This window comes from Lynx rufus, unplaced genomic scaffold (assembly GCF_022079265.1).
Source record: "Lynx rufus isolate CCGP_SWC_20201006 ecotype Redwood Valley unplaced genomic scaffold, mLynRuf1.p SCAF_3, whole genome shotgun sequence".
In the NCBI taxonomy this organism is placed as follows: domain Eukaryota; kingdom Metazoa; phylum Chordata; class Mammalia; order Carnivora; family Felidae; genus Lynx; species Lynx rufus.
The window spans coordinates 105620235-105648016 of NW_025814845.1; the positions used below are offsets into that span (position 1 = coordinate 105620235).

The 27782-nt window shown below is 36.5% G+C and overlaps 1 protein-coding gene across 1 annotated transcript; it reads left to right on the forward strand.

Moving 5' to 3' along the window:
* SLC25A31 (solute carrier family 25 member 31) lies at window positions 1-27761 on the forward strand. Its single transcript, XM_047092158.1, has 6 exons — window positions 1-244; window positions 9491-9618; window positions 18688-18805; window positions 21605-21759; window positions 23253-23378; window positions 27561-27761. The coding sequence occupies exons 1-6, from the start codon at window positions 1-3 to the stop codon at window positions 27759-27761; spliced, it is 972 nt and encodes a 323-aa protein (XP_046948114.1).
* The last annotated feature ends 21 nt before the right edge of the window (window positions 27762-27782 follow it).

Genomic DNA, 27782 nt, shown 5'->3' on the forward strand with positions numbered 1-27782 from the left:
ATGCAGCGTGAACCTCCGAAGGGGAGGCAGGGGAAGAAGTCGGAAAAGCGGCTCTTTGACCCCGTGTCCTTCGGGAAGGACCTACTGGCCGGCGGGGTCGCAGCGGCTGTGTCCAAGACAGCCGTGGCGCCCATCGAGCGGGTGAAGCTGCTGCTGCAGGTGCAGGCGTCGTCCCGACAGATCAGCGCCGAGTCTCAGTACAAAGGCATGGTGGATTGCCTGGTGCGGATTCCCCGCGAGCAGGGTGCGTACCAGAGGCCACCGTGCCAACCTTTCCCGGTCTGGGTCAGCTTGCTGGAAAAGGGGAGAGGGGCGGCAGTGGGTGACTGCACCACAGATGTGCCTGTCCGTGATGCGTTTGTTTCTATACCGTTGACAGTTCAGTTTCTTAGCCAACCTAAGATGCTCCCCTTTCCAGAGCCAGGAAGGGCTGTAACGTGACCAGTCCTGGGTAGGAGAGGCCACCACATTCTCTTTTTTCGCTTAAGTTTCTCCTTCACATCGGGATTTACACCTTGCTGTAGTTGTGCCTGGGTCAGAAGGAAAATGGTTGACCTCCCAGGATTGAGGGAGATGACATTAGGCATGTTAACAGGCGCTTTAAGTTGCTTAAATATTTGTTGAAATAATATTCTTAGAAGTACTCCAAATATGGTAGTGTAGGAGCCTCCCAATACTCTGCTACCTATTGAGTGAAAAGAGGTTCTGTTCATTCTTCAGAACTACTGAAGACCAGGGCTGAAACTAAAGAGGCATTCACCCGTGCACAAATTGGAGGAGGGTACCCCAAAACTCAGTAAAGACAAATGATATTTTAGTGCAGTATTTTAAAAAATCAAAGTTAATTTGAAAAATCCAAAGTGAGCAAAATATCAAAATTTTAAATAAAGACGAGAATAACATTACCAGTTTTTCTTTTTGTATCAGCCCTGCCTTAATTAAAATTATGATTTTTTTTTCATTGTAAAGGTTTTTTTCCAGTGATACCGAAATGATTTCAAGGGATAAATAAAGCGTTTTGTTAACCATTAAATACCCTTCTGTTGCAGAATTGCTCTTAAGTTAGCTAAGTAGATAAGAGGATAAATTTATCAAAAATCTTCTATAAATCACCCATGTAGTTGTATTCAGTTGAAAACTCAACAAGAACTTTAAAAAGGCAATAGGCCTGTTTATTGTGTAGCCTGAACAAGGAGTGGCTTCAACTCCAGGGCCTGCCCTTTCTTCTACTCCTAAGTCTATGCCAGGTTACTCTCCCATGAGAAAACCATTCTCTCCCCAGAGATGTAGTTACAACTCCTCTAGGCCTGTTGGGTGTGGTATTTAGGGTGGAGTGTAACTGTTTTTTGTTTCTGTTTTTTTGTTTTTTGGGTTTTTTTGGTGTGTAACTCTTAAGGCATCATCTAAGCTGTAAATTTAGGATACTCACCTGGAGAGCTGAGCTCAGATCTTTCATAGTGCTTCACATTTCTCCACTCCCATTTGTAAGCTTCCCGTTTCCCCCAAGGTTTTTACAAGAAAGGTAGGAACCTATCTCCACTTGGTTTATATCCTAAGACTTCTTCACAGAAGTAGGGGACTCTTTATTATTAGCTAATCTGCTTTAAATATTTAGTCAGGTAAAGTTAAATATTCTAGTCAGGTTGTGCTGATCAGTGCTAATTTATTTTATATTTTAACTGTTTTAAAGAATATTTAAACCTAAACATATTCAATATGGCTCTTGTAAATTGAGATCATTCTAAATAGTATTCTAGTGCTTGCTTTCTTTACCCTCCAATGAGATGATCATAAGCAGAACTTTAAGATGTTTTATGTTCTTATAAACAAGGCCTTGTTATGAATACACACTCCATGGTATATCCTATGCTAAGAGACTAGTAATTCACAACAGGGATAATATTGCCATCTAGGGGCATTTTTACAAACTTGGAGGGAATTCTTTGTTTAGCACAAAGATAGAAGGGTATAATACATAATTGCAATGATATAAAAGGCAAAATCCAGGGATGCTAAACATTCTGCTGCTGTACATGGCCAGTCCTGTGCAACAAACACTTATTCTGCAACCTAAATGGCTCACTTCTCCCACTAGACATTCATGTAGTAGTAAAACCTGTTTATGATTTTCTAAGCTTAGAACCTAACTCTGATTTACTCGTAAACACAAACTGTCTGGGACATAGTTTCCATATATACTGATTCAGTAATTCAACTACCTTGTGAGTAGAAAGACTATTGTATTTTGTTTTGTTAAGAATTGTACTGAGAGGGGGTGCCTGGGTGACTCAGTCCATTGTCAACTTCAGCTCAGGTCATGAACTCATAGTTTGTGAGTTTGAGCCCTGCGTTGGGCTCTGTGCTGACAGGTCAGAGCCTGGAGCCTGCTTTGGATTCTGTGTCTCCCTCTGTCTCTCCCTGCTTGCACTTGATCTCTCTCTCTCTCTGTCTCTATGTCTCTCAAAAACAAACAATAAAAAAATTTTTTAAAGAATTGTACTGAAAGGTGTTCACCATTGTAAAAACTTAGTTACCAATTCTGGTGATATTTGATCACCACTTAAGCATCATCTTCATTTGTAACTACTGAATTCATGATCATTATATATACATATACACAAATATATTTATTAAGCCCTTTTAAAAGAAATGTTAATGGTATCTAAAGTATAACATTCATTATTAACTGGAAGCAAGCATCTGACAATTTTGTGGTGTGTTCATGCCTCACCAATTTACTAATTAAAATGCCTATTTTAGGGGCACCTGGGTGGCTTAGTCGTTTAAGCGTCCGACACTTGATTTTGGTCCAGGTCATGATCGCATGGTTGTGGGATGGAGCCCCACGTCAGGAACTAAATGAGTGTGGAGCTTGCTTGGGCTTCTCTCTCTCCCTCTCTGCTCCTCCCCCACTCGTGTGTAAGCATTCATGGTGACATGAGCTTTCACAATGGTGAACAGCTCTCAGTACAATTCTCTCTTTCAAAATAAGTAAACATTTAAAAAATAAAATATAATCCCTATTTTATTTAAAATGCGTTTCTTTTCTCTTCCTGTGTGGTAGAGAGGGCATTATATGGATTTTTAAAAAATTGTTGAAGAAGTCACAGTGTTTGACTTCTATTTCTAGATCCTAAAGGAAGTAATGTTAAATATTTATTCTATATAGAGGACTTGAGACTGGTAAGGTTGAGAATCACTAGGGTAGATCATTCTGGAATTTTACTGGGCAATGAAGTTCTGAAATTGTTATTTTCTGGAATTTACCTCCTGTCCCTTTTTTGAAAGTCAAGGCACATCCTCATCTCAAATGCTCTGAGGTTTCTCTTGTGTTTCATGTTTCCTCTAATTTTACTGATAATTTTTCCTTTCTTTAGGCAACATGAAATGAACTTGAGAGACATGAACCCATAAGGCACAAGTAGATGGTCTCTCACTATCTTCTTACTTATCTCTGCTTTCTTTCTACACCAAGGATAGATCTCTTCATTTTAAATCTCTGGACTTAGCTTTCAACATCTCTTTGGGTATCTTTCTACACCCTATAAGCTTTCCTTGGCTTGTAAAAGCTTCTGGATTTATCTTGACTGATGCTGTTCTTAAAGATTTACTCTATGCTTTAGCTGTTTGTGGGACCTTCAAACTTTGTATGCATACTCTTATTTAGTACTGTTTAAACATTTATTACATGAAAAATTCATGTTATAGAAAATTAGAAAATATAAAGAATCAAAAAGTAAAACAACTCACCACTGAAATCCCCACAGGTAACATTTTGGTGTCTGTGCTATAATTTTTCACTGGGCACAATAGGCATATGTGTAAGAATATTTTAAAGTAATTGTTTTTTAAAAAATAATTGTTTTATTTCATATATGGTAAACAAATATTTTAAAGATCTGATCTAGGCAGCTCATTTTTAAGCATCTACCAGATCTCTCTTTCCTCTTTTAGGAGTTTCTGGCTATGAGGTTTTTTATATCTTGAAGACAGTGGTTTGGGATATGGAAAGAAAATACTAGACATCATTTTAAATAAAATGGGAAAGTAAACATAAACATTACTAATATTTGGTATATGAATTGGCACTGGTATCTATGCTTGGGCCAAATGTCAGTTAGAAATCCTAAGACACTAAGGCATTCTGAAAAAAAGAAAATGAATTGCATACTAAAGAGGGGCTGACAGGCACCCTTTCTCAATTATTATGTAATAAACATAGTTTATGTTTGCTCAGTTGGATTTAGAGAGACAGAAGACTGTTTGAATATTTGAAAGTATCAAGAAGACTATTTGAAATATATATTCATGTACACTATTCTTTAACATTTTTAAAAATATTTTATTTTATTTTATTCTTAAGAATGAACCTCACCTCAAGGGTGCTTTGAGATAATAGCAAATAATGGTGTGAAAACATCATAATTAGCAAGATATCTAAATATATTGTTTAATTGTTTAAATGAATGCTAAGTTATTCTCTAATATCTCCTATCTAGAAGTTTTCTCCAACTGCCCTATGTAAATAGCCCCTCCTCAATCTTCATGTCCACATATTATTTTTGTTCTTAAAGCCACTTGACATATTTATCTGTTCATAGTCTGTCTCCCTGGTCTCTCTCCCTTAAAATATAAGCTCCATAAACCCAAGAAATTTGGTCCTTAGTGCTATCCCTAGCAGGTCCACTATGTACTAGGTACCAAATAAAAGGTTTTTAAATGAAGAATCTTTACATCCTTTAATTTCTATTTTGGGTATTTTTACAAATGTGCATAGCAGAGTAGTATAGTAGAAAATATATATAATCTTTTTAATGTGTACATATTTGAGAGTCAGCCTTACATAGTTTTTACTGATAGGCATATTGTCAAAACATGTAGTAGCACACCAGTCTAGAATATATATACCCAAACATGTTTAGCATTATCATGGCTTGGCTAATAAGTTGACCAGTAACTTTTTCTCATTTTCCCATCAGGTCTATATTTTAATTCTTTTGTTTGTTTCAAGTATTTACTTAAATTCCAGTTTATTAACATGCAGTGTAATATTAGTTTCAGGTGTAGAATTACATACACTACCCAGTGTTCATCACAGCAAGGGCCCTCCTTAATACCCAACTCCCATTTAACCCATCCCTCCACCATGTCTAGCTTTTTCTCGATAGTTGAATCTGTTTTATGGTTTGCCTCTCCTTCTCTTTTCCCCCAAGTTCATTTGTTTGTTCCATTTTAATTCTTTTATTTAAATGTGTTTTTTTAATGTTTATTTATTTTTGAGAGAGATTGACAGTGTGAGCAGAAGAGGGGCAGAGAGAGAGGGAGACACAGAATCTGAAACAGGCTCCAGGCTCTGAGCGATCAGCACAGAGCCTGATGCAGGGCTTGAACTCACAAACTGTGAGATCATGACCTGAACCGAAGTCAGGTGCCCCTGTTCCATTTTAATTCTTAATTATTTTCTCAGAATTAAGTTCATGATGGTTTTTTCTCAGCCTTAAATTTTTTTTAAAACATTTATTTATTTTGAGACAGAGAGAGACAGAGCATGAACGGGGGAGGGTCAGAGAGAGAGGGAGACACAGAATCTGAAACAGGCTCCAGGCTCTGAGCTGTCAGCACAGAGCCTCGCACGGGGCTCGAACTCACAGACCGCGAGATCATGACATGAGCTGAAGTCAGCCACTTAACTGACTGAGCCACCCAGGTGCCCCTCTCAGCCTTAAATTTTGAAGAAATTATTTTTTTCTTAGCAATTAAGTCAAAAACTTAGATATTTTGTTATTAGCAAAGAAAGATACCACAATCACTATGTTTTTCCCTACCAATTTTGTGATTATATCTTAGGAAATTGCCCTTTTATTCTGTATGACTAGAGAGTATCAAAATACCCCTACATTTGCATCATCCTTTTCTCTTGTTTTTTTCTGACCAAAAATACTGGTTTTTATCTAGAATGGATTATCTGACCAAAAAATACTATTTTTATCCAGAATGGATTTTTATAGAGAGGCAGTAGAAATTTAATAGATCTAGGTTTGGAGTTGGATTCTGGAATCAAGTCCCAGCCTTTTCCTCACCTTGTGACCTTCAGCAGTTTTTATTTAACCTATCTCAGCCTCAATCACCCCAGTTATATACTGGGTATAATAATAGTACCTACCTGATATGATAGTTGTGAGAGTTAAACAAAATCATGCCTGTAAAATATTCAACCATGTGTCTGTTGCAGTTAGTGCTCAATAAGTTTTAACTCTTTAATAAGTATGTATACTTCCCTAAATTTACAAGCATGTATTCCTGGTATTCATTTATAAATGAGTGTCTTTGATATAAACTTGCATTATACATAGAGTAGGTTTTTGTAATCTTTCTGAGGAAACTTACGTAGGTACCTAGTGTACTATAGATGAATAAAACCCTGAAACCTAGCCCCCAGAAATAACATTCCTATAGAAAATGCATTCAGAATTTCACTTCGAGGTTTCTCTCCCTTTGCACTCTTAGCAGGGACACTGAAGTTCCTAAAAGCATGGTACAGCAGTGAAATGCAAAGAAAGGAATAAGAATAAAGTTTTTAAGGGTGATCTATGGAAAAAGATTAAAACAGGAGTTCTTAACCTGACACTGTAGCTTCAAGGAATCCATGAGTTCTGTGAAATATATGCAAAAGTATTTTATGTATGTGAGATTATATTTTTTTTCAGATATAACCCGTTAAGAGCTGCCAGTTTTCCTGGTATACTTCTAGGGATTTATTTGTTTCTAGATTTTCATTGAGACATTGGCCTGTGTTTTGATGAATTTTCTAGGTTTTTTTCATGCAAATGCAATTTTGCTAAAAAGGATGCATTCATTTTTTTAAAAATTTAAATCCAAATTAGTTAACATATAGTGTAATAATTTCAGGAATGGAATTTAGTGATTCATCTCTTACATATAACACCCAGTGCTCATCCCAACAAGTGTCCTCCTTAATGACCCTCACCCCTTTAGCCCTTCCCCCCCACCCAGCACCCTGCCAGCAACCCTCAGTTTGTTCTCTATCATTAAGAGACTCTATGGTTTGTCTCCCTCTCTGTTTTTGTATTATTTTTGCTTCCCTTTCCTTATGTTTATCTGTTTTGTATCTTAAATCCCACATGAGTGAAATCATGATATTTGTCTTTCTCTGACCTATTTTGCTTAGCATAATACATTCTAGTTCCATCCACATTATTGCAAATGGCAAGATTTCATTCTTTTTGATTGCCAAATAATATTCCATTGTATCTCTATACCACATCTTCTTTATCCATTCATCAGTTGGTGGACATTTGGGCTCTGTCCATACTTTGACAATTGTTGATAGTGTTGCTGTAAACATTGGGGTGCATGTGCCCCTTCGAATCAGCACTCCTGTATCCTTTGGATAAATACCTACTAGTGCAGTTCCTGGGTCGTAGGGTAGTTCTGTTTTTAATTTTTTTAGGAACCCCCATACTGTTTTCCAGAGTGGCTGTACCAGTTTGCATTCCTACCAGCAGTGCAAAAGGGTTCCTAAAAAGAACATATTCTTCAGCCAACTGTAACAAACCTTTTTAATCATAAATCCAGTGCTATGTTATGCTCTCATGTTAATTTCCAGATGTCTTTCCAAAATCTTCCATTTATATACAATTCATTAGCCAAAGTTACAATCCTTTATACTGCTCTTAAATATGACACTGTTTTGTGAGGTATTAATTCAGACTATAATCATAATTATAGAATTATGACTAATAACTTATAATCTAAAACCCATAATATTTCAGTACCATTCAGCTGGGTCAACCATTTCCTAAAAATTTTTTTTTTAATGTTTATTTATTTTTGACAGACAGAGCATGAGTGGGGGAGGGGCAGAGAGAGAGGGAGACACAGAATCTGAAGCAGGCTCCAGGCTCTGAGCTGTCAGCCCAGAGCCCGACACGGGGCTCAAACCCACACATGAGATCATGACCTGAGCCGAAGTCGGACGCTCAACCGACTGAGCCACTCAGGCGCCCATGGGTCAACCATTTTCAAAATGACTATTAATATTTAAGGACCATGTATAAAATGGAAATTCTAATATCTTTGGCTATATGACACTTTTTCTAAACTCAGTTTTTTTTTTTTAAACAAATAATTTTTTTTTCAATTTAAATCCCGGAGAGAGAAGGAGAGAGAGAGAGAATCCCAACCAGGTTCCACACTATCAGCACAGAGCCCAGTGCAGTGCTCTACCTCACGAACTGTGAGATCATGACCTGAGCCGAAATCAAGAGATGCTTAACCGACTGAGTCACTAGGCACCCCCTTAGTTTTTAAACTTTTAAAGCTTCACTTTGTGCATGTATAAAATGGGTACTGTAGGAGAGTCTATATCATAAGCATAATGTGGTGATTAAATGAAATATACAGTCTTGGTCCTGTGCCAGCACATACTAAGTACTTAGGAAGCACTCAGTACCATTACATGTTAAATGTCCTAGTAGAGACTGAATCAATTGTGAATACTCAGATTATTTCTTAGCTATTAAATATGTTTCTTAATTATCTTTGTGTAATTGCTTTATATGCAGTTTGGGACTCACCAAGATTCTTTTTTTCCCCCCACAAAGCAGACTTTCTTATTTAGCAAATAAATATAACTTTCAATTTCTGAACATCAGCCCAGTCAACAGAGATTATTTTCATTTGAATCTTTATCTTTAGAAGACTGATTCTGGGTATTCTCCAAGTTTGGACTAGAGGTATCCTATTCAAAGTAGCAGGATCAAACCATTGGACAATTTGTAATCTAGTAGACACAACTATGGCTACTTAAGAGATAGCCTGTTGTATTCTAGATCGGTTCTGGATTTTAAAGGTAGTTGCGAATTATAGGGGTAACACAATGACTGAATTTTAAGGATTGGTCAATCCATGGAGATTTGAAGTGGGAAGATTATTGGCCTGGAAAGTTTCCTCTAACCTCTCCATCAGGCCTCTGGAGACTGCCTTGAATTGTAAATTGATCCCTTTTCTGGCTAGGTTCCAGAACATAAAGGTGAGGATACTTTAGACTCTTAACAGCTTTCTCATTCTCATATGTATGTACACAAACCAATTCTGTTCTAATAATAGGAATTGTATGTCATGATTTGGAAATGAGGCTAAGGGTTACTAGCTTCTCTGACAAATACTGGTGAGCTCTGTTTTTCTACTAGGAGAAAGCCCTGTATTCAACTGATAATACTTTCCATAGGTTTTGGGGTATTTAAGGCTTTTTATTGGAAATTAACAAAATTGGAATGGGGCACATGGAGTTAACACTGCCTGTTTTCTTCAGTGGATTCACACATAAACTTAATTTTTTCTCATGAGAAAGAGTATAAATTTTAGATAGTTCAAATAACTAAGTTTGTTAAAACTATGGGAATTTTTAAATAATACAAATTTATATTTACTATGTTTTTTGTTTGTTTTTGTTTTTGTTTTTTGGTAGGTTTCTTCAGTTATTGGCGTGGCAATTTGGCAAATGTTATCCGGTATTTTCCAACACAAGCTCTAAACTTTGCTTTTAAGGACAAATACAAACAACTTTTCATGTCTGGAGTTAATAAAGAAAAACAGGTAAGTACATTTTTTTAGGTTTATTTATTTATTTTTGAGAGAAAGCGTGTGCACAAGAGTGTGAACAGGGAAGGGTAGAGGGAGAGAATCCCAAGCGGGCTTTGCACTGGAGCCTGATGCTGGGCTTAATGTCACAAACCTTGAGATCATGACCTGAGCCAAAATCAAGAGTAAGATGTTTAGCCAGCTGAGCTACCCAGGCGCCCAGTAAGTACATTTTAATATCTATCATTTTCTAAGAAATAGTTGCATTTGTCTTAACCTGTGATATTTTACTTGGGGAGGAGGTGCTAAAGTGGTAGAAGAAATAGTAATTAAGACATAGTAACTTTTAACATATCGATATGTATTATGTTATAGAAACTATATTTGAGAAACATAGAATTACATTTTTTACAAGTTTCTCTAAATCTCTTAACACGATTTTAATAACTAAAGGATCTTTTGTCCCAAGATAATATTTGTCTGAATAAGTGTTAATTTTAATATAACTTACATGGTATAATCACTGTTCTACTGCATTAGGAAAGTTCAGCAAAAAAAAGTAGTCAACAGGGGTTCCTGGGTGGCTCAGTTAGTTGAGCATCCAACTCTTGATTTTTGGGTCATGTCGTGATCCCAGGGTCCTGGGATCAACCCCACATCAGGCTCTGCACTGAGCATGGAGCCTGCCTAAGGTTCTCTCTCTTTCTCCCTCTGCCCCTCTCCCCAGCTTGCATGCATGTGTGCCCTCTCCCTTTATCTCTCTCCCTCTAATAAAAGGGGTGCCTGGGCAGCTCAGTCAGTTAAGCATATGACTTTAGCTCAGATCATGATCTCTCAGTTTATGAGTTCAAGCCCCGTGTCAGGCTCTGTGCTGATAGCTTGGATCCTGGAGCCTGCTTCAGATTCTGTGTCTCCCTCTCTCTCTCTGCCCTTCCCCCATTCACAATCCATCTCTCTCTCTCTATCTCTCTCAAACAATGAATAAACATTAAAAAAATTTTTTAAAGCAGTGGACAGGTATGTATTCCTACATATCTGAGGTATTTAATTTCTTTTTTTTAAAAAATTTTTTTTTTTCAACGTTTATTTATTTTTGGGACAGAGAGAGACAGAGCATGAACGGGGGAGGGGCAGAGAGAGAGGGAGACACAGAATCGGAAACAGGCTCCAGGCTCTGAGCCATCAGCCCAGAGCCCGACGCGGGGCTCGAACTCACGGACCGCGAGATCGTGACCTGGCTGAAGTCGGACGCTTAACCAACTGCGCCACCCAGGCGCCCCTAATTTCTTAAAGAAGTACATTGTTTCTTTTTTCTTTTTTATGACTAAGCCTCTAGTTGAGATTAAAATGCATAGGAAGAAAATCAAACAAAAACAGGAAGCAATAAATTGAAGGTAGAAAATTCTTTTTTTTTTTCTTTTAGTTTTTGGTTTTTTGGGTTTTTTTGAGAGAGCACATGAAATCTTGAGCTGGGGAGGGGTAGAGTAAGAAGGAGAGAGAGAATTTTAAGCAGGCTCTATGCCTAGTGCAGAACCCGATGCAGTGCTTGCTCTCACAACCATGAGATCATGACCTGAGCTGAAATCAAGTGTCAGACGCTTACCGACTAAGCAACTTAGGCACCCTCCCCCTTTGTTTTTTGAATTGAAAAAGTGCTTTTTCTTTTCAAGGTAATCACTCCCTTGGTTATAAAATTTCAGTTTTAAAATTGCCTATTCATATGAGCTATATGTCATTTGTTTTGGTTTCTATTTGTTTTGTTGCCTCTGTATACACTAAACCACCTACATTACTCTTAAGGTCTCCCTTTCAAATACCTTACAAAGTCTTCCCCTTGCCCTTACACAGTCTATCTTTGCCTTCTTCCTTTCTCTTTTTCTTTTTCCCCCAACCAGCCAAAGCCAACCAACCAATCTAGCTGTCCTAGCAGATTCTTTTTATTTTTATCTATCTATCTATCTATCTATCTATCTATCTATCTATCTATCCATCTATCTATCTATTTATTTAGAGAGTAGGAGAAAGGGGCAGGGGGGAGAGGGAGAATCTTAAATTTTTTTTAATGTTTATTTATTTTTGAGAGAAAGAGAGACAGAGACAGAGCACAAGTTTGAGACTCGGAGTCTCAGAATCTGAAACAGGCTCAAGGCTCTGAGCTGTCAGCACAGAGCCTGACGTGGGGCTCAGATCCACAAATGGTGATATCATGACTTGAGCTGAAGTTAGATGCTTAATCTACTGAGCCACCTAGGCGCCCTCTAGTGGGTTCTTTATAAAAGCAACTGTTTGTGGAATATTTGTTTGTTGCTGTCTTCTTTAATTTCCTTGTATATCCTTTATTCCCCTTTTTTCACAGTCTATATTTCATTAAGAAATGTTTACGGAGCACTTTGCACCATCTAATATGTAGTGGGAAATATAAAGGTAATGAAGAAAATTCTTTAGACTTAGAATGTCTGGATTTGGATCCTGGCACTGTGTTATTTAGCTTTGTGGGTTTTGAAAGTCACGTCTCTGATCCTTATTTTCCTCATCTAAAAATTGGACAAAATAATACCTCCCTCATAGTTGGTGAAGTTTAGATGACATTACTTCTAAAGTGCTTATTATCATAGTACTGTGCTTGATGATAGGCACTCAGAAAAATATCCCTGTCTTTCTTAGCTGCTAGCTATAATAATTAGAACTTTTCTTGACTCAGAACCTGTATCAGAGGTCCCCAAGATCACCTTCACTTTTAGTGATTAACTAGGACTCAGAGAACACAGAAAAGCTATTATGCTCATGAGTTGGTTGTGTTTTTTTTGTTTTTTTTTTTTTTGTTTTTTTTTTTACAGCAAAAAGGATATAGTTAAAATCAACAAAGGGAAAAGGCAGATAGAGTCTGGGAGAAACCAGATGCAAGCTTTTAGTGGTCTTCTCCTAGTAGAGTCACATGGACAGCACTTAATTCTCCCAGTAGCAATGTGTGACAATACACATGATGTGTTGTCAAATAGGATTGCTCACTTGAGCATTGGAGTCCAGGATTTTTTGGAGAGATCAGTTGCATAGGCAAGGAATGTGAGTGTCCTTAACTACTCAGACTCTAGCCACTACTCCCTAACCCAAGAGATCAAACTCATATGTTAGCCCAATGTTCCAAGCATACAAAACAGGTGTTCACCATAAATTCACATATTAGCATAAACTGTCTGGTGTGGCCCAAAGCCTAAGGCTTTCTTTCATACAAAGAAACTAATCAGAATTTTCTAAGGGCTTAGATGTTATCTTGAAGAAACTGGTCAAGGATGGGTCCTGAAGATCTCAGTATATAAATGGTTTGGGCAGTGCAGGCTTGCTGAGTTAAGTCTTTACTGAACACTTCCCACCCCACCTCCCCCAAAAGATAATTTCTGTAAGACTAAGCCAAATGGAGAATTTAACTCCTGAGTTAACCAGAATATTTGTTACTAACATCTATTCCTAGCAGTATAAATAACATCTCATTACAAGTTTTAAAGTTAACTTTGATCTTTGCTAAGTATTTATAATAAATGTCAAATATTAGAACTTGAGGTAAGAACATCTTTAGTATTTCTATAAAGACATCCTATCTTATTTATAATGTAAAGGTATTCAGTCACACGTAAGAATGTAATATGTATTATTTACTAAATTTGGATATTAATGACCCTTTTACTTCTGACTTTGGACATCAAAATTTTATTTCATCTTTGCCCACCCCTCTAAAGTGAAGAAGAATAATTAAAATAGAAAAATCAGTATTTTTGGTTTTTTTACCTGGTTTTAAAAGAAGTAGGGAAGATAGAAAAAACAAATATAGTATATGAGTTTAAAAGTGATTTTTGTGGGATGCCTGGGTGGCTCACTTGGTTGAGTGTCTTGACTTCGGCTCATGCCTTGTGGGCTCGATCCCCTTGTCGGGCTCTGCGCTGACAGCTCAGAGCCTGGAGCCTGCTTCAGATTCTGTGTCTCCCTCTCTCTCTCTGCCCCTCCCCCACTCGTTCTCTCTCTCTCTCTCTCTCTCTCTCTCTCTCTCTCTCTCTCTTTCTGTCTCTCTCTTTCTGTCTCTCTCTCTTTCAAAAATAAATAAACGTTAAAGTGATCGATCTACCACAATGAGATAGCACTACACACCTATCAGAATGGCTAAAATAGTGACAACCCCAGATGTTGGTGAGTGGAGATGTAGAGAAGCTAGATCATTCCTATATTGCTGGTGGGAATGTAAATGATAACTGCCACTCTAGGAAAGAGAACAATAGTTTCTTACAAACTGAACATGTGCTTATCATACGTCCCAGCAGTTATACCCTTGGGCATTATCCCAGAAAATAAAAACTTACATTCACACAAAAACTAGCGTGCACATGTTCACAGAAGCTTATTTCATAATAGATCAAAATCTAGAATTAACCCAGATGTCCTTCAACAGGTGAATAGTTAAAACTATGGTACATCACACCATGGAATACTTCTCAGCAATAAAGAGAAACAAACTGTTGATAAAACATATATTGTATGATCCCACTTAGGTATCTAGAATAGGCAAATTAAATTCGTAGACAAGAAATAGAATTAAGGGGCCAGGAGGAAAGAAAATGGGGAGTTTTATCTAATGGGTACAGAGTTTCTATTTTGGGATGATGAAGTTCTGGAAGTAGAGAGTAGAAATATTTTTATGATATTGTGAATGTACTTAGTGTCACTGAATTATACTCTTAAAAATAGCTAAAATGGTAAATTTTATGTTACATATATTTTACAACAAATTTTTAAAAAAGAGTAAACTTTTGATACATGCAGGAACTTTGGATGAAAGAAAACAATCTTGAGTTATTTGTTCTGTGATTCCATTTATATAAAATTCTTGAAATATCAAAATCATTGAGATGGAAAACATATTAGTGGTTGCCAGGATTGAGGTAGGTGGCTGTGGCTGTAAAAGGATAGCATTGAGGGATCTTTATCATGGAACTGTTGACTGGTGATGGTCACAGGAAACTGGATATGTGATAACACTGAATAAAACTAAGTACACACACAAATGAATGCATGCAAAATGGGTGAAATCTGAATAAGGTCTAAGTTTTTATCAATGTTGATTTCCTCTACTGTAGTTATGCTGAATACTACCATTGGGGGAAATTAGTTGGAGAGTTTACAGATTCTCTCTGTATTATTTCTTAGGATTCATGTGAATCTGCTATTGTTTTAAAATAAAAATTTTTTTTAAAATAACCATTGTGGGGAGCTATGCACCTATATTGAGCTCAGCTTTATATTGTTTCATTGAATGTTCCCCTCACCTTTTGAGGTATTTTTATCCTAACTGTACAGGTAAGGAAAGCAAGACTCAGAGCTGAGAGCGCTTGACCCAAGTCATTTGTTCAGGTCTTCCTCACTCCCAAATTCAGATTCTTCAATTGAACTCTACTCCTCTCTGAGCTAAGGTGACTAGACTTGGTGAACCTTAGCTGAACCTGGGTACAGAATGTTTCTCTGCCCCCTTTTAGCAGCTTCCAGCACAACCATCAACAGGGAAGATTAGAACTTCTCCCAGCTTTCCTTCATGCCCAGACAAGCTCTGTTAGAAAGAACTTCGGTTCCAGGGCATTTGTTCTTCAGTGCATCATTGAGTCTGGTCACACAATATCTATTTGTCAACAGTTGAAAATAAACAAGATTGGGGCACTGGGGTGGCTCAGCCAGTTGAGCATCCAACTCTTGATTTTGGTCATGATCTCAAGGTTCATTAGTTCAAGCCCCACATTGGGCTCTGCCCTGACAGCACAGAGTCTACTTGGGATTCTCTCTCTCTCCCTCTCTCTTTCCTCCCCTACTTGTGCTATCTCTCTCTCGAAATAAAAAAAATAAACTTGAGAGAGAGAAAAGAAACAAGATTATTTTCCTCCAGAACCCTCAGATTATTTCATCTTCTTGTCTATCCCTGATTCCTCTCCTTGCCCTCTCCTTTTACAATATAGTAATATCTGAATTTATTAATTTATAATAACTGAAACCCTCATTTAAATCAATAAATTACCTCCTCTGGGTCTATTTTATTTGCAAGCTTAACTAGCTTAATCTATCCCTCGATAGATTTTGTTACACGAACACTTGCAGGATTATCATTCAACATAGATACTTCTTTTCTCCTCCTTGCTTCTTTCATTCTTCCCTCCTTCTCTCTTTCTTTCTTCCATCAGAAGGTTGGCCACACTATTTATCCATGTTGTGTCTGTCTGTGTCATTTTTTCAAAGGCCCCACTTCCACTGTCAGAAGTATCATGGTTTGGATAATAAATTATATGATCATCCACCCAGAAACACATCAGTCTGCCTTCCTAAGATCCATGCATGTTTGACAAATACTTTAAACCACTAACAGTGTGTTTATACATAGGTGATTTTTATTGGAAGAGGATCTATAACTTGAAACAGTCTCAAAAAAGACAAAAAAAGAGCTATTTAATAACTTTTCCATTTTTGTCCTTACTGCTAACTGGCATGGAACTGTAAAGTCACATTCCCAAGAAATAGACTCTGGCCCTGTTCATCTTTTTCTACCAGGTTACAGATTATCTTCTAGATTATAGATTAGCTACCTTGGGGTCAAATGCAATCTCCTGATCTAACTGTCTCTGGGTGATTAGGAAACAGGGCTACCCATACAAAACTTAGTAAGTTTTGCTGCAAAGGAGCCATAGGGGTCTGAGGATAGTATGTGGCATTCCTAGTACCTCATTAAACAAATATTTATTGAATATATTACTATTATTCTGGGGAAGGTCCTATGACTTGTATTGTGAAATAAACAGGTAAATTCAGAATCCTGGCATCAGGGCACCTGGGTGGCTCAGTTGGGTGAGACTCAGACTCTTGATCTCGGTTCAGGTCATGATCTCATGGTTCCTGGGTTCAACCCCCACATCGGACTATGTGCGGGAAGGGGATTCTCTCCCTCTCCTTCTGTCTCTGCCCTGCCCCATGGATGTGCACATACACACTCTCTCAAAATAAATGAATAAACATTAAAAAAAAATTCTGGCCACAAAAAAATACAAACAACCAAAATGTCCATGAACTGAAGAATGGATAAGTAAAATGTAAATCCATATACTGGAATATTATTTGTCAATAAAAAAGAATGAGGTGCTAATACTTGCTACCACATGGAAGAACCTTGAAAAACATTATGTTAAATGAAAGAAGCCAGTCATGAAAGACTATCTACTATGTTATTCTTTGTGTAGGAAGTATCTATAATAGACAAATCTATAGAGACAGAGAGGGGCTTAATGGTTACCTAGGACCCAGGGAGATGGGTTGGATGTGGAGTGACTGCTAATGGGTATAGCATTTGGGGTGATGAAAATGTTCTAAAGCTGCTGATGGTTGCACAGTTCTGAATGAATATACATACTATCAATCCATTGAATTGTATGGTGAATTTACATTGGTAAATTGTATTATATTTTAATAAAGCTGTTAAATAATAACCCTGACTTCAAGAAATTTATAGTCTGTAGGAGGTAAGATGAGTACAAATACTTACAAATAGAAGAAAGTGATTGTAAATACTATTTAAGTGAGAATCTGGAACATGTTGACATATTTTACATATTGGTCATAGGATTCACCTTTAATTCTCTGAGAGCTGAAGTATATGGAGAGAGAGAGATGATTACATACAGTTTTGAATGGGTTTGGAGATCAGAAGTTTCATGGAAGAAGTTGAATTTGAATTAGAGTATAAATCAATAACTTTTGTATTTAAAAAAATAGGAAAAAAATGATGGGAAGGTCCTTCTAGGCCAAGAGTTCCAAAGCTGTCTGAGACTTAAAACTATTGTTAGAAATAAAAGCCAGAGAATAAAGCAAAAAACTGAACCTGACTAGAATATTATTCATTTTAATGTATTTTAAATGGTTACAGTGGCCTTGGACCCTAGGTTTTCTATAACCACTCCAATTCAAATATTCTTTTCTTCTCCAGTAAGCTCTAGATGTTAAAAAGAAGTTTACTGGACCTAAGCAGGGCACATTTTAAATGTTTATCAAAAAGAACCTCAATAGCTTAGGGCACCTGAGTGGCTCAGTGATCAAGTCATGATCTCACAGTTCATGAGTTTGGGCTTTGTGTTGGGCTCTGTGCTGATAGCATGGAGCCTGCTTGGGATTCTCTTTTTCCCTCTCTCTGACCCTCCCCCGCTTGCATATGCATGCCCATGTACTTTCTCTCCAAATAAGTAAACTTTAAAAAAAGAACCTCAATAGCCCAAGTGAACCAGATCAGTAAGGCCTAACTTACATGCCACTCAACTATATTATAATTGATTTCTGCCAGTTTTCATGTCAGCAGTTGAACATAATATATTTTTGAGCTGTTAACTTTTGAGCTGTTTAATATCAACTAAAATTACAAAGTGAAATTGTGGCATTATAAAGTATTATTGCCCCCCCCAATACCAAAAAAGAATATAACTAAAGCCTCCATAGGTACCTGACATTTTAGCCATAGCTAACACTAATATTTATTTATTCATTGATTCATTGATTGATTCATTCATGTATGTATGTTAGAGCACCTGTGTGAGCAGGGGAGAAGGGCAGAGGGGGAGATTGAGAAAATCATAAGCAGGCTCAATGCTCAGCGCAGAGCCCAACATAGGGCTCAATCCCCCAACCCTGGAATCATGTGAGCCGAAATCAAGCATCAGGTGCTCAACAAAGTGAATCACCCAGGCGCCCCCTAATACTGTTATTGACAAAAAATTTATATAGTCTAAAGAGATAATTATCTTATGTGGCCTCTTGTTAATTTGGACTACTTTTGCTGGAGGCCATTAAAATATCTTGGAATTTCTGTGTATCAGCATTTAAACTGTATCTCCCAGACTACCTGGAAACAGGCTTTGTGAACATGAAGGGAAATATTTTGCACAATATGATATGCATTATCATAGATGTTTACTTTATAAAAGCATTTTGAAAATCTGACTTTTTAACCTTCATAAAAATAAAAATTTTAAACAGATTCTATAGTTTAATAACCACTTTTTAATTAATATGTTTCAGTTCTGGAGGTGGTTTTTGGCAAACCTGGCCTCTGGTGGAGCTGCTGGAGCAACATCCTTATGTGTAGTTTATCCATTAGACTTTGCCCGAACCCGATTAGGTGCTGATATTGGAAAAGGTATAGAATTTTCAAAAATACTACTCTTCCTTATTTGCGTTTTGAGTGAAGTATTTATTGTAGAGTTATACTATAGCAACATGAAATACATTCTAAAAATCTTATCTCAACCAAATGGTAGAATAATAGGGCCTAAAGATTACTACTTTTTTCTTTTCCCTCAAAAGAAGGAAGGAGAAGGCCATTACTGCAGTAACAAAAGAGCAGATATGAAGATGGCTCGTAACTTCCAGTTTTTTCCTAGAGAGCCACCTCTTAGATCCCTCCCTGAATTTATTCCTGTTTCAACTATGGCTCCTCTCTAGGTTACATGTACAGTTCTAATCCCAGAGATTCCCTTTGCCTCTGTCCTTATTCATCATACCTTCCTCTGTTTTTGTTACACTCTTATTTTGGTAGATTATATTCTTATATAGTCTCCTGAGCTTTTTGAGCAGATAGGAGATATATTGGGATCTTGAATGTCTAAAAATATCTCTGTTTTTACCCTTTTACTTAATATTTGAGCATATTTACAATTCTAGGTTAAAGTCACTTTCTTGGGGCGCCTGGGTGGCTGAGTTGGTTAAGTGTCCGACTTCAGCTCATGATCTCGCGGTTTGTGGGTTCAAGCCCTGTGTCGGGTTCTGTGCTGACAGCTCAGAGCCTGGAGCCCGCTTCAGATTCTGTGTCCCCCTCTCTCTCTGCCCCTCCCCTGCTAGTGCTCTGTCTCAAAAATTTATTTATTTACTTACTTAATGTTTATTTACATTAAAAAAATTAAAATAAAAATAAAGTCACTTTCACAATTTTGAAAACATTTCTCTGGACTGTTGTTTCTAATATTGCTCTTAAGAAACCAATCTCTTTTTTTTTTTTTAATTTTTTTTTTCAACGTTTATTTATTTTTGGGACAGAGAGAGACAGAGCATGAACGGGGGAGGGGCAGAGAGAGAGGGAGACACAGAATCGGAAACAGGCTCCAGGCTATGAGCCATCAGCCCAGAGCCTGACGCGGGGCTCGAACTCACGGACCGCGAGATCGTGACCTGGCTGAAGTCGGACGCTTAACCGACTGCGCCACCCAGGCGCCAAGAAACCAATCTCTTAACTGCCAATCCTTTTGTATGTGACTTTTCTTTTTAATTACCTTTTGTCCCTAATGATCTTGACATTTCACAATGATACATCTTTGTGTGAGGCTTTTTTCTGCAGTTGTGGAAGAACTGGCCCCAGTAGGGGCTATCAATTGGCCGCATTCAGTCTGGAGCCTTGTGTTCAGTTCTGAGGATGGCAGAGGAGTAAGGCACTTGGCTTCTTGGGGGTGAGGTTTTGAGCATTCATATGTTACATTGCTTTCACCTCAAGAGCAATACTCTAATTTCTAAGTCTTTCTGAGGTTATTGGGGTAAAAACAGCTTGCTTTTCTCTCTGCAAGAAAGTAAGTTTCAACTTTTTCTGCTCTACTGAGTGAGTTACCACTCTTCCATCTCCTTTCCATCTTGCTGATATTTGTGGATTTCATTCTGTGTTGTACTGTTCTTGCCTATATACCTTTAAAACTGTTTTATTCTTTTATTACCATTTTAGTAGAATTTCTCAAAGCAAGAGATTTATTTGACAAATACTTATTGAGTACCTCTGTGATCAAGGCCCTGCCTCAGATATGAGATTAGAGACACACATGTAGATACTCCACATAAAACATGGAGCTCATGGTACATGGCCCATGTACCTCATGGTCAAGGGGAAAACACAAGTAAGAAAAAAAAATGAATAAATGACTAAAATATACTGTCATTTAGCAATAAACGACATGAAAAAATATTGAGGGAGCAGGGAGTGACATCAGTTTTAGATAAGTGATCAGAGAAAATGTCTCAGAAGGGGTAGCAGTTTGAATAAAGATGAAAATATGAGTTCCAACTATCATGTTTAACTGGCAGTCCAAATTTTCTTGTTATTGCTAAGAAAGTGAAAAAAAAACTCTCTTATTTTTAGTTCAGTTCTGTAATATTTTTCTCTCAAAAGTGGGAGAATTTAGTTTATTTTGAAAGATTATATTCTATATACAATTACTTTAAAATATCGTAAAGGAGTTCTAGGTGAAGGGAAAATAAAAATGAAACCAGCAAACACTAGAAAAATATGATAATTCATCTAAACTATTAATCCTTAAAATTGCTAGTTCTTGGCTTTGTCTTTTTGCTGTGTCTGTCTTTCTGCTTTTCAACTTAAGTAAGTTGTGGAGTATTTTTATTTTATTTTTCTGAACCCTAGTTAGTAGCTTCTGGTAATTTTGTTGAAATGTTTTAGGCAAGTCAAATTGGTTGAAATATATTGCTTTTATTTGCTTTTTTTTTTTTAAGTTTATTTATTTTGAGAGAGAGAGAGTGTGTGTGAGAAGGGGAGGGGGAGAGAGAGAGAGAGAGAGAGAGAGAGAGAGAGAGAGAGAGAGAGAATCCCAGGCAGGTTCCAAGCTGTCAGCACAGAGTCTAATGTGGGGCTGGATCCTATGAACTGTGAGATTATGACCTGAACTGAAATCAAGAGCCCAACGCTTAACTAACTGAGCCACCCAGGCACCCCTAGATTGCTTTTATAAGAGATTAATATTTTCAGTTAAAATATTTTAAGATACTATTTGAAATATTAATTCTCTGTAAACAAATGAGAGGATTTTCATTTGTGTCCTTTTTTATTAGAAAGATTTCTAAATGGCAGTTTCAGATCATTTAAGTCTGTAAGATTAATTACTTTGATTAAAGTGTTTATCTGATATGTAACGTTGCTAATACATTTTAAATGGTTTTATTTTAGGTCCTGAAGAGCGGCAATTCAAGGGTTTAGGTGACTGTATTATAAAAATAGCAAAATCAGATGGGATTGTTGGTTTGTACCAAGGGTTTGGTGTTTCAGTTCAGGGCATCATTGTGTACCGAGCCTCCTATTTTGGAGCATATGACACCGTTAAGGTAATTTGAGGCTTTAGCTGCTGTATATTAAATACCTGGTTTGTTTCTTTTTATTGTTTTAATGAGTAGTTTGTTCAGCAGATATGTTTACTTTTAATTATGGAAATGAAAATAAATGATGAAATAAGAGACATTATAGAATTTTGTTTAATCATGACTTTGCCATAACCTTATTAAATTATAACTTGATTATGGATCTCACTTTACATATAAAGCATAAACCCAAACATTAAGTTTTTGTGCTGTTTGCAACTGAACAACTCACTGTATATTGTGTTACAAATAGAAAACCTGCTAATTAGGCTTACATCATAATCAAATCTTTAGCATATAGAAAGACACCTTCTAACAGGTTTTCTGATTTTCCATTCACTTTATTATCACTTATCATAAAGTAGGAAAGAGGAAGATTGTAATTATAGCTACCATTTTTTGAGTTACTACTTAGTTCTAGGAACTTTGTTAAGTGTTTTCTTGCAATTTCCTAGGGTAGCTTTTAATATCCCCATATTGAAGATAAACAATCTAGAAATCATTAAGTAATTTATGTTAAGTGGCAAAAATCCCATGTTCTCAGTCACTTCCAAAAGGAAGCAATGAAATTAATATCAGTATTACTTACTAAATAAGATGAAGACTTCAGAGAAATTTTGTTTTACATATTGTTTCTGCTTTCCCTCATTAGTATAATATAATTGTTGAAGGTCATTTTTTTTTTAAGTTTCTTTTGAGAGCGAGCAAGTGTGAGTTAGGGAGGGGCAGAGAGGGAGAGAGAGAATCCCAAGCAGGCTTAGCACTGTCAGCATGGAGCCCAGAGCCTGACTCAGGGCTCCACTTCATGAATCATGAGATGGTGACCTGAGGCAAAGTCAAGAGTCATGACGCTTAACCGACTGAACCACCCAGCAGTTCTGAAGGTCATTTTTATTGTGGTCTGGACATGTTACTTTTAGTTTGGTGTGTATTTTTTAGACAGATTAAATTAATGGAAATTAACATGCTTTTATGTATGTTTATTTAGTAATGGAAAATTTTATGTGTGTTCTTCCTCTGCTTTTCTCTATCATCACCTGTAGTAGTTGTGAAATGTAGGAGTGTTTCTTCACTAGCTTAGAGTTTTAAAGCTGCTTATCAAATACTGTTGATGATAATATCAGGCATTCTTTAATTTTTAACTCTATGAGGAAGAGCCATGGAAGAACTTTTTTGGTCACTGGCTGCTATCTCTCCTAGTGTTTGCCGTTAATAACAAATCTCTGATAATAGCAAGTATGCTTTTTTCTTTCAGGTATGCTTTTAAAGTGAAGCCATGTATGGCATACTTCTTTCTTATTGATCTCCTAATATTAATCTTTCCACATTAAATCAAACTGTGTTTTGTTGCATTTGAAGTATAATTGAACTCTCTCTCATTATAGGAGTTACTCTTTGACTTAAGAATTTAAGGTATTTTGGAAATTTAGATGGTTACTTGACATGTTTTTCTTTTCTAGGGCTTATTACCAAAACCAAAGGAAACCCCATTTCTTGTCTCCTTTTTCATTGCTCAAGCTGTGACCACATGCTCTGGAATTCTCTCTTATCCCTTTGACACAGTTAGAAGACGCATGATGATGCAGGTATTATATTATTATTTGTGAACCTAATTGAATTTTCTAATATCTTTGATATTCAAATATAAACTTACTCAAATTTTAGAGAAATTGTGGCCGAAAGGCAGGATGTCTCTTTTATTTACTAAAAATAAATGTATGATGTGTTCTTGTATCCTTTCTTATCTCCAAACAAACTTCATCCAGCAAAAGTTTCTTCCTCTTTTGTTATCAAAATACAAATTCTTTCCACTCCTATAACATATCTGAAAGGTGGAGGGGGATGGCAGGGGTTGGAGGAGGATGGCACGGATTGGATGAGTATGTCAATCTTAAATGAATATTAGGTTAAGTGCAGTAAGCCCTGTCACAAGCCATTGACATGTTATTATTTGTTGTAGTATATTTTAATAAAGGAAATAATTTTTAACTCTGAGGATGAAAACTTGTTTTAATGATCTATGTTCTAAATATAAATCTCCAAATCAAAATTTTGCTACATCCAGCTTATTGATGTTACTTGCTACATTCATTTGTTTAGCAAATATTTGAGTGCCTAATCTATGCTACGTTATGGTGACACAAAATAAGGTAGAATCTGCTTCCAAATTAATAGCATAGTATTAAATGCATACAGTTAATGGTATAAATTGAATGTGCATAGGTTCCAGGAATGCAACAGAGGGATGGATATCTAAATGTTTAAAGTGATCAGATGTCCCGTTGGAGAGCTAAATGTCTGTAAATAGATTTTTTTTCTCTAGATAGTGAGAGAACATTCTAAACAGAGGAGGGGAAACATATGTAGAGGTATGGCTTGAGAAGTAGTTCAGTATACCTAGATGATAGGTTTCATGAGGGCAGTTAAAAATAATGAGCCCAGAAAGCTAGAATAGTAATAGAGTGCTTATTGTGTCCCAGATACTGTCCTAAGCATTTTGCACTTCAACTCATTTAATTGACAGAACAATGCCATGAGGTGTAGTTACTATCATTATCTTCATTTTATGTCTACAAATCCTTTAGGCCACCTGAAAAGGTAAAGCATACCTATTATTACTTCACTCACAGACTATTTTTAGTTACTCCTGTGTTTCCTCTTGATCTATATCTAGCTGTAGTTTAATACATTGAAAAACTTTTTTAAATGGAAAGTTAATTTGCATATAGACTATGGATTAGGTAAATAGTACTGTATCAATGTTATATTTTCTGATTTTGATAACTGTACTTTGGATATGCAAGAAAATATTCTTATTCTTAGAAAATACACATAGAAGTGTTTGAAGGTAAGGGACATGATAATCTGCCACTTATTCTCACAATAATTCAGAAAAAAATTGTGGGTGTATGGAGTTTTAAAGCTTTTTTTTTTAATTTTCATTTATTTTTTGAAACAGAAAGAGGAGGCTGTGGAGGGGCATGGAAAGATGGGAGACAGAGGATCCAAAGCAGGCTCTGCACTGACGGCAGAGAGCCCAATGTGGGGTTTGAACTCATGAACCATGGGATCATGACCTGAGCCATATTCGGACGCTTAACCAACCGAGCCACCCAGGCACCCCTAGGGCTTTAGGTATATGTGTGTGTATTGCTAGAACTGCCATAACAAAGTACTAGAGACTGGGTAGCTTAAATGATAGAAATTTATTTTCTCACAGTTCTGGAGGCTAGAAGTCTGAATCAAAGAGTCCAGCAGGGCTGATTTCTTCTGATGACCTTTCTCCTTGGTTTATAGATGGCTGTCTTTTTCCTTGTGTCTTCCTATGGTCTTTTTTCTGTTTCTCTTCTGATAAGGATGGGCAAATTGGATTAGGCCCTACCCTAATAAGCTCATTTAATCTTAATTACCTTTATAAAGATTCCATATCCAAATTTAGTCACATTCTGAGGTACTGAGGATTAGGACTTCAGTATATTAATTTTGTGGGGACACAGCGCAGCCCATAATAGTACTCTTTAATTTTTGTATTTTCATTTATATTCTGCAACTTTGTTAAACCCTATTACAAATACTAGTCTATATCTACACTCTGAAGTTGTATTTTTTTAAACGTAGGTGTATATCTGTGAATAATACTGTGTTTCTTCCCCTTATCAATTCTTGCACTTTAAAAAAATTTTTTTTGATGTTTATTTATTTATTTTGAGAGAGAGAGAGACAGAATCCCAAGCAGCCTCCATGCCACCAGCACAGAGCCTGATGCAGGGCTCCATCCCACAAATCGTGAGATCATGACTTGAGCAGAAACCAAGAGTTAGCCACTTAACCAGCTGAGCCACCCAGGTGTCCCAATTCTTGCACTTTTTATTTCCTTTTCTTGCCTTTCTGCACTGGCTGAGACTTCTGTTTTAGTGTTATACTAAAGAAGTAATAACTGTCAACCTTTTTTGCTAATCTTATGCCTTTATTGAATTCTTCAGTGTTACATAAATTAATGTTAGCTGGGGGAACCTGCGTGGCTCAATCAGTTCAGCATCTGACTTTGGCTCAGGTTCGTGAATTTGAGCCCCACATCAGGCTCTCTACTCTTAGTACAGAGCCTGCTTCGAATCCTTTGTCTTCCTCTCTCTGCCCCTCCCCCATTCATGTACGTGTGAATGCCCTCTCTCTCTCTCAGAAATAAACATTTAAAAAATAAAGTAAATCTGTTTAAAATTTTTAAAAATGTTACCTGTGGGATTTTGTAGTTATCCTTTATCATATTATGGCTGTTCTTTTCTGTTTTGGGTTGTAGTAGTTTTTAATCATGAGTAGTGGTCATGTTTTCCTATATCTATTAAGATGATTTCATTTTTTATATGTTAACCTATTATATTACATTAATCTGTTTTCCAGAGCTAAACAAATCTTACGTGCCTGGGATAAACCCAGCTTGGTCATTATGTATTATATTTCTAGCTGGGTTTGATTTGCTAGTTTTTGTTTAGGAGTTTTGCATTTTTTCAGTGATTTGGTCTTGTAATTTTTCCTTCCTGTACTGTCGTAGTCTAATTTTGGTACCAGGGTTATGCAGGCCTCATAAAACATGTGGAGTCTTCCACTTGTTCTCTTCTCTAGAATAACTTCCGTAAGATTGGAATTAAATGTTCATTGAATATTTAGTAGGGATCACATTTGAAGCCATCTGGACACATGGTTTTCTCTAAGAGAGGATGTTCAGCAACTAATTGGATTACTTTAATGAATTTCATGTATTATTCCAATGTTTTATTTTTTATTCTGTTGGTAAATTATGCTTTTTTAGGAGTTTGTCTATTTCTTCTGAGTTTTCAATTATCATGAAGTTGTTTGTAATATCATCTTGCTTTTTCTTAATCTCTGGATCATCTGCAGTGATGTTACATTTGATGTTTCTAAGAAATTTAGAGACTTTCTTGTTTTTCCTCAAATAATGTTTCTAGAAATTTTTCAGTAAAATATTTCAAGTAAATAACTTTGACTTTGTATACTTTCTGTTATATTTATTTCCTATTTCCTTTATTTCTGTGGGCTGTGTTCTTATTTCTACTTTCTCTAGGTTTATTTTCTAAAAATGTTTAGATTGTTCATTAATTTTCAGCCTTTCCTTTCTGATATTTCAAAGTCATTAATTTCCTTATAAGTTACTACCCAAGCTTAATTTTAGTTAAGGAGTTTGGTAGTTATTATGAGGCTTTAAATATTTTCTCAGATGTGTTTTTCTTAATAGCCAAACATTTGATATTTTTCTAGTTATCTTTTTTGCTATTGATTTCTCACTTAATTGCAAAGTAGTGAGAGGGTAAATCATAGTATGTGATGTCATCTTTTGAACTTTGTGAAGCCTAACATATGGTCAGTTTTCAAGATGAGAATTCTCCAACCACTGGGTACAGTATTCAGTATATGCCCATTGACTCAACATACTTACTTAATACAGTGTTAATTTAATCTATCCTTAGTGCTGAAAAAAATATGTCTTCAAATGAAAGATATTGGGGCACCTGGGTGGCTTGGTTGAGCAGCTGACTTTGGCTCAGGTCATGATCTCACAGTTCGTGGGTTCGAGCCCCACATCTGGGTCTGTGCTGACAGCTCACAGCCTGGAGCCTGCTTCCATTCTGTGTCTCCCTCTCTCTCTGCCTCTCCCCTGCTTGCTCTGTCTCTCTCTAACATAAACATTAAAAAAAATTTTTTTAAAGATGAAAGATATTAAAATGACAAATTATTTGTCTTTCTTTACATAGAGTGGTGAGGCTGAACGGCAATATAAAGGAACTTTAGACTGCTTTGTGAAGATATACCAACATGAAGGAATCAATGCATTTTTTCGTGGTGCCTTCTCCAATATCCTTCGTGGTACAGGGGGTGCTTTGGTGTTAGTACTATATGATAAAATTAAAGAACTCCTTAATATTGATATTGGAGGTAGTTCATCAGGAGATTAAATTAAGAAATGCATATATTTA

Coding starts and splice junctions, on each gene's coding strand:
- SLC25A31 (XM_047092158.1), top strand. CDS start 1: ATGCAGCGTGAACCTCCGAAGGGGAGGCAGGGGAAGAAGTCGGAAAAG. Junction 9,619..18,687: donor GAGTTAATAAAGAAAAACAG/GTAAGTACATTT, acceptor AATATGTTTCAG/TTCTGGAGGTGGTTTTTGGC. Junction 21,760..23,252: donor GAGCATATGACACCGTTAAG/GTAATTTGAGGC, acceptor TTTCTTTTCTAG/GGCTTATTACCAAAACCAAA.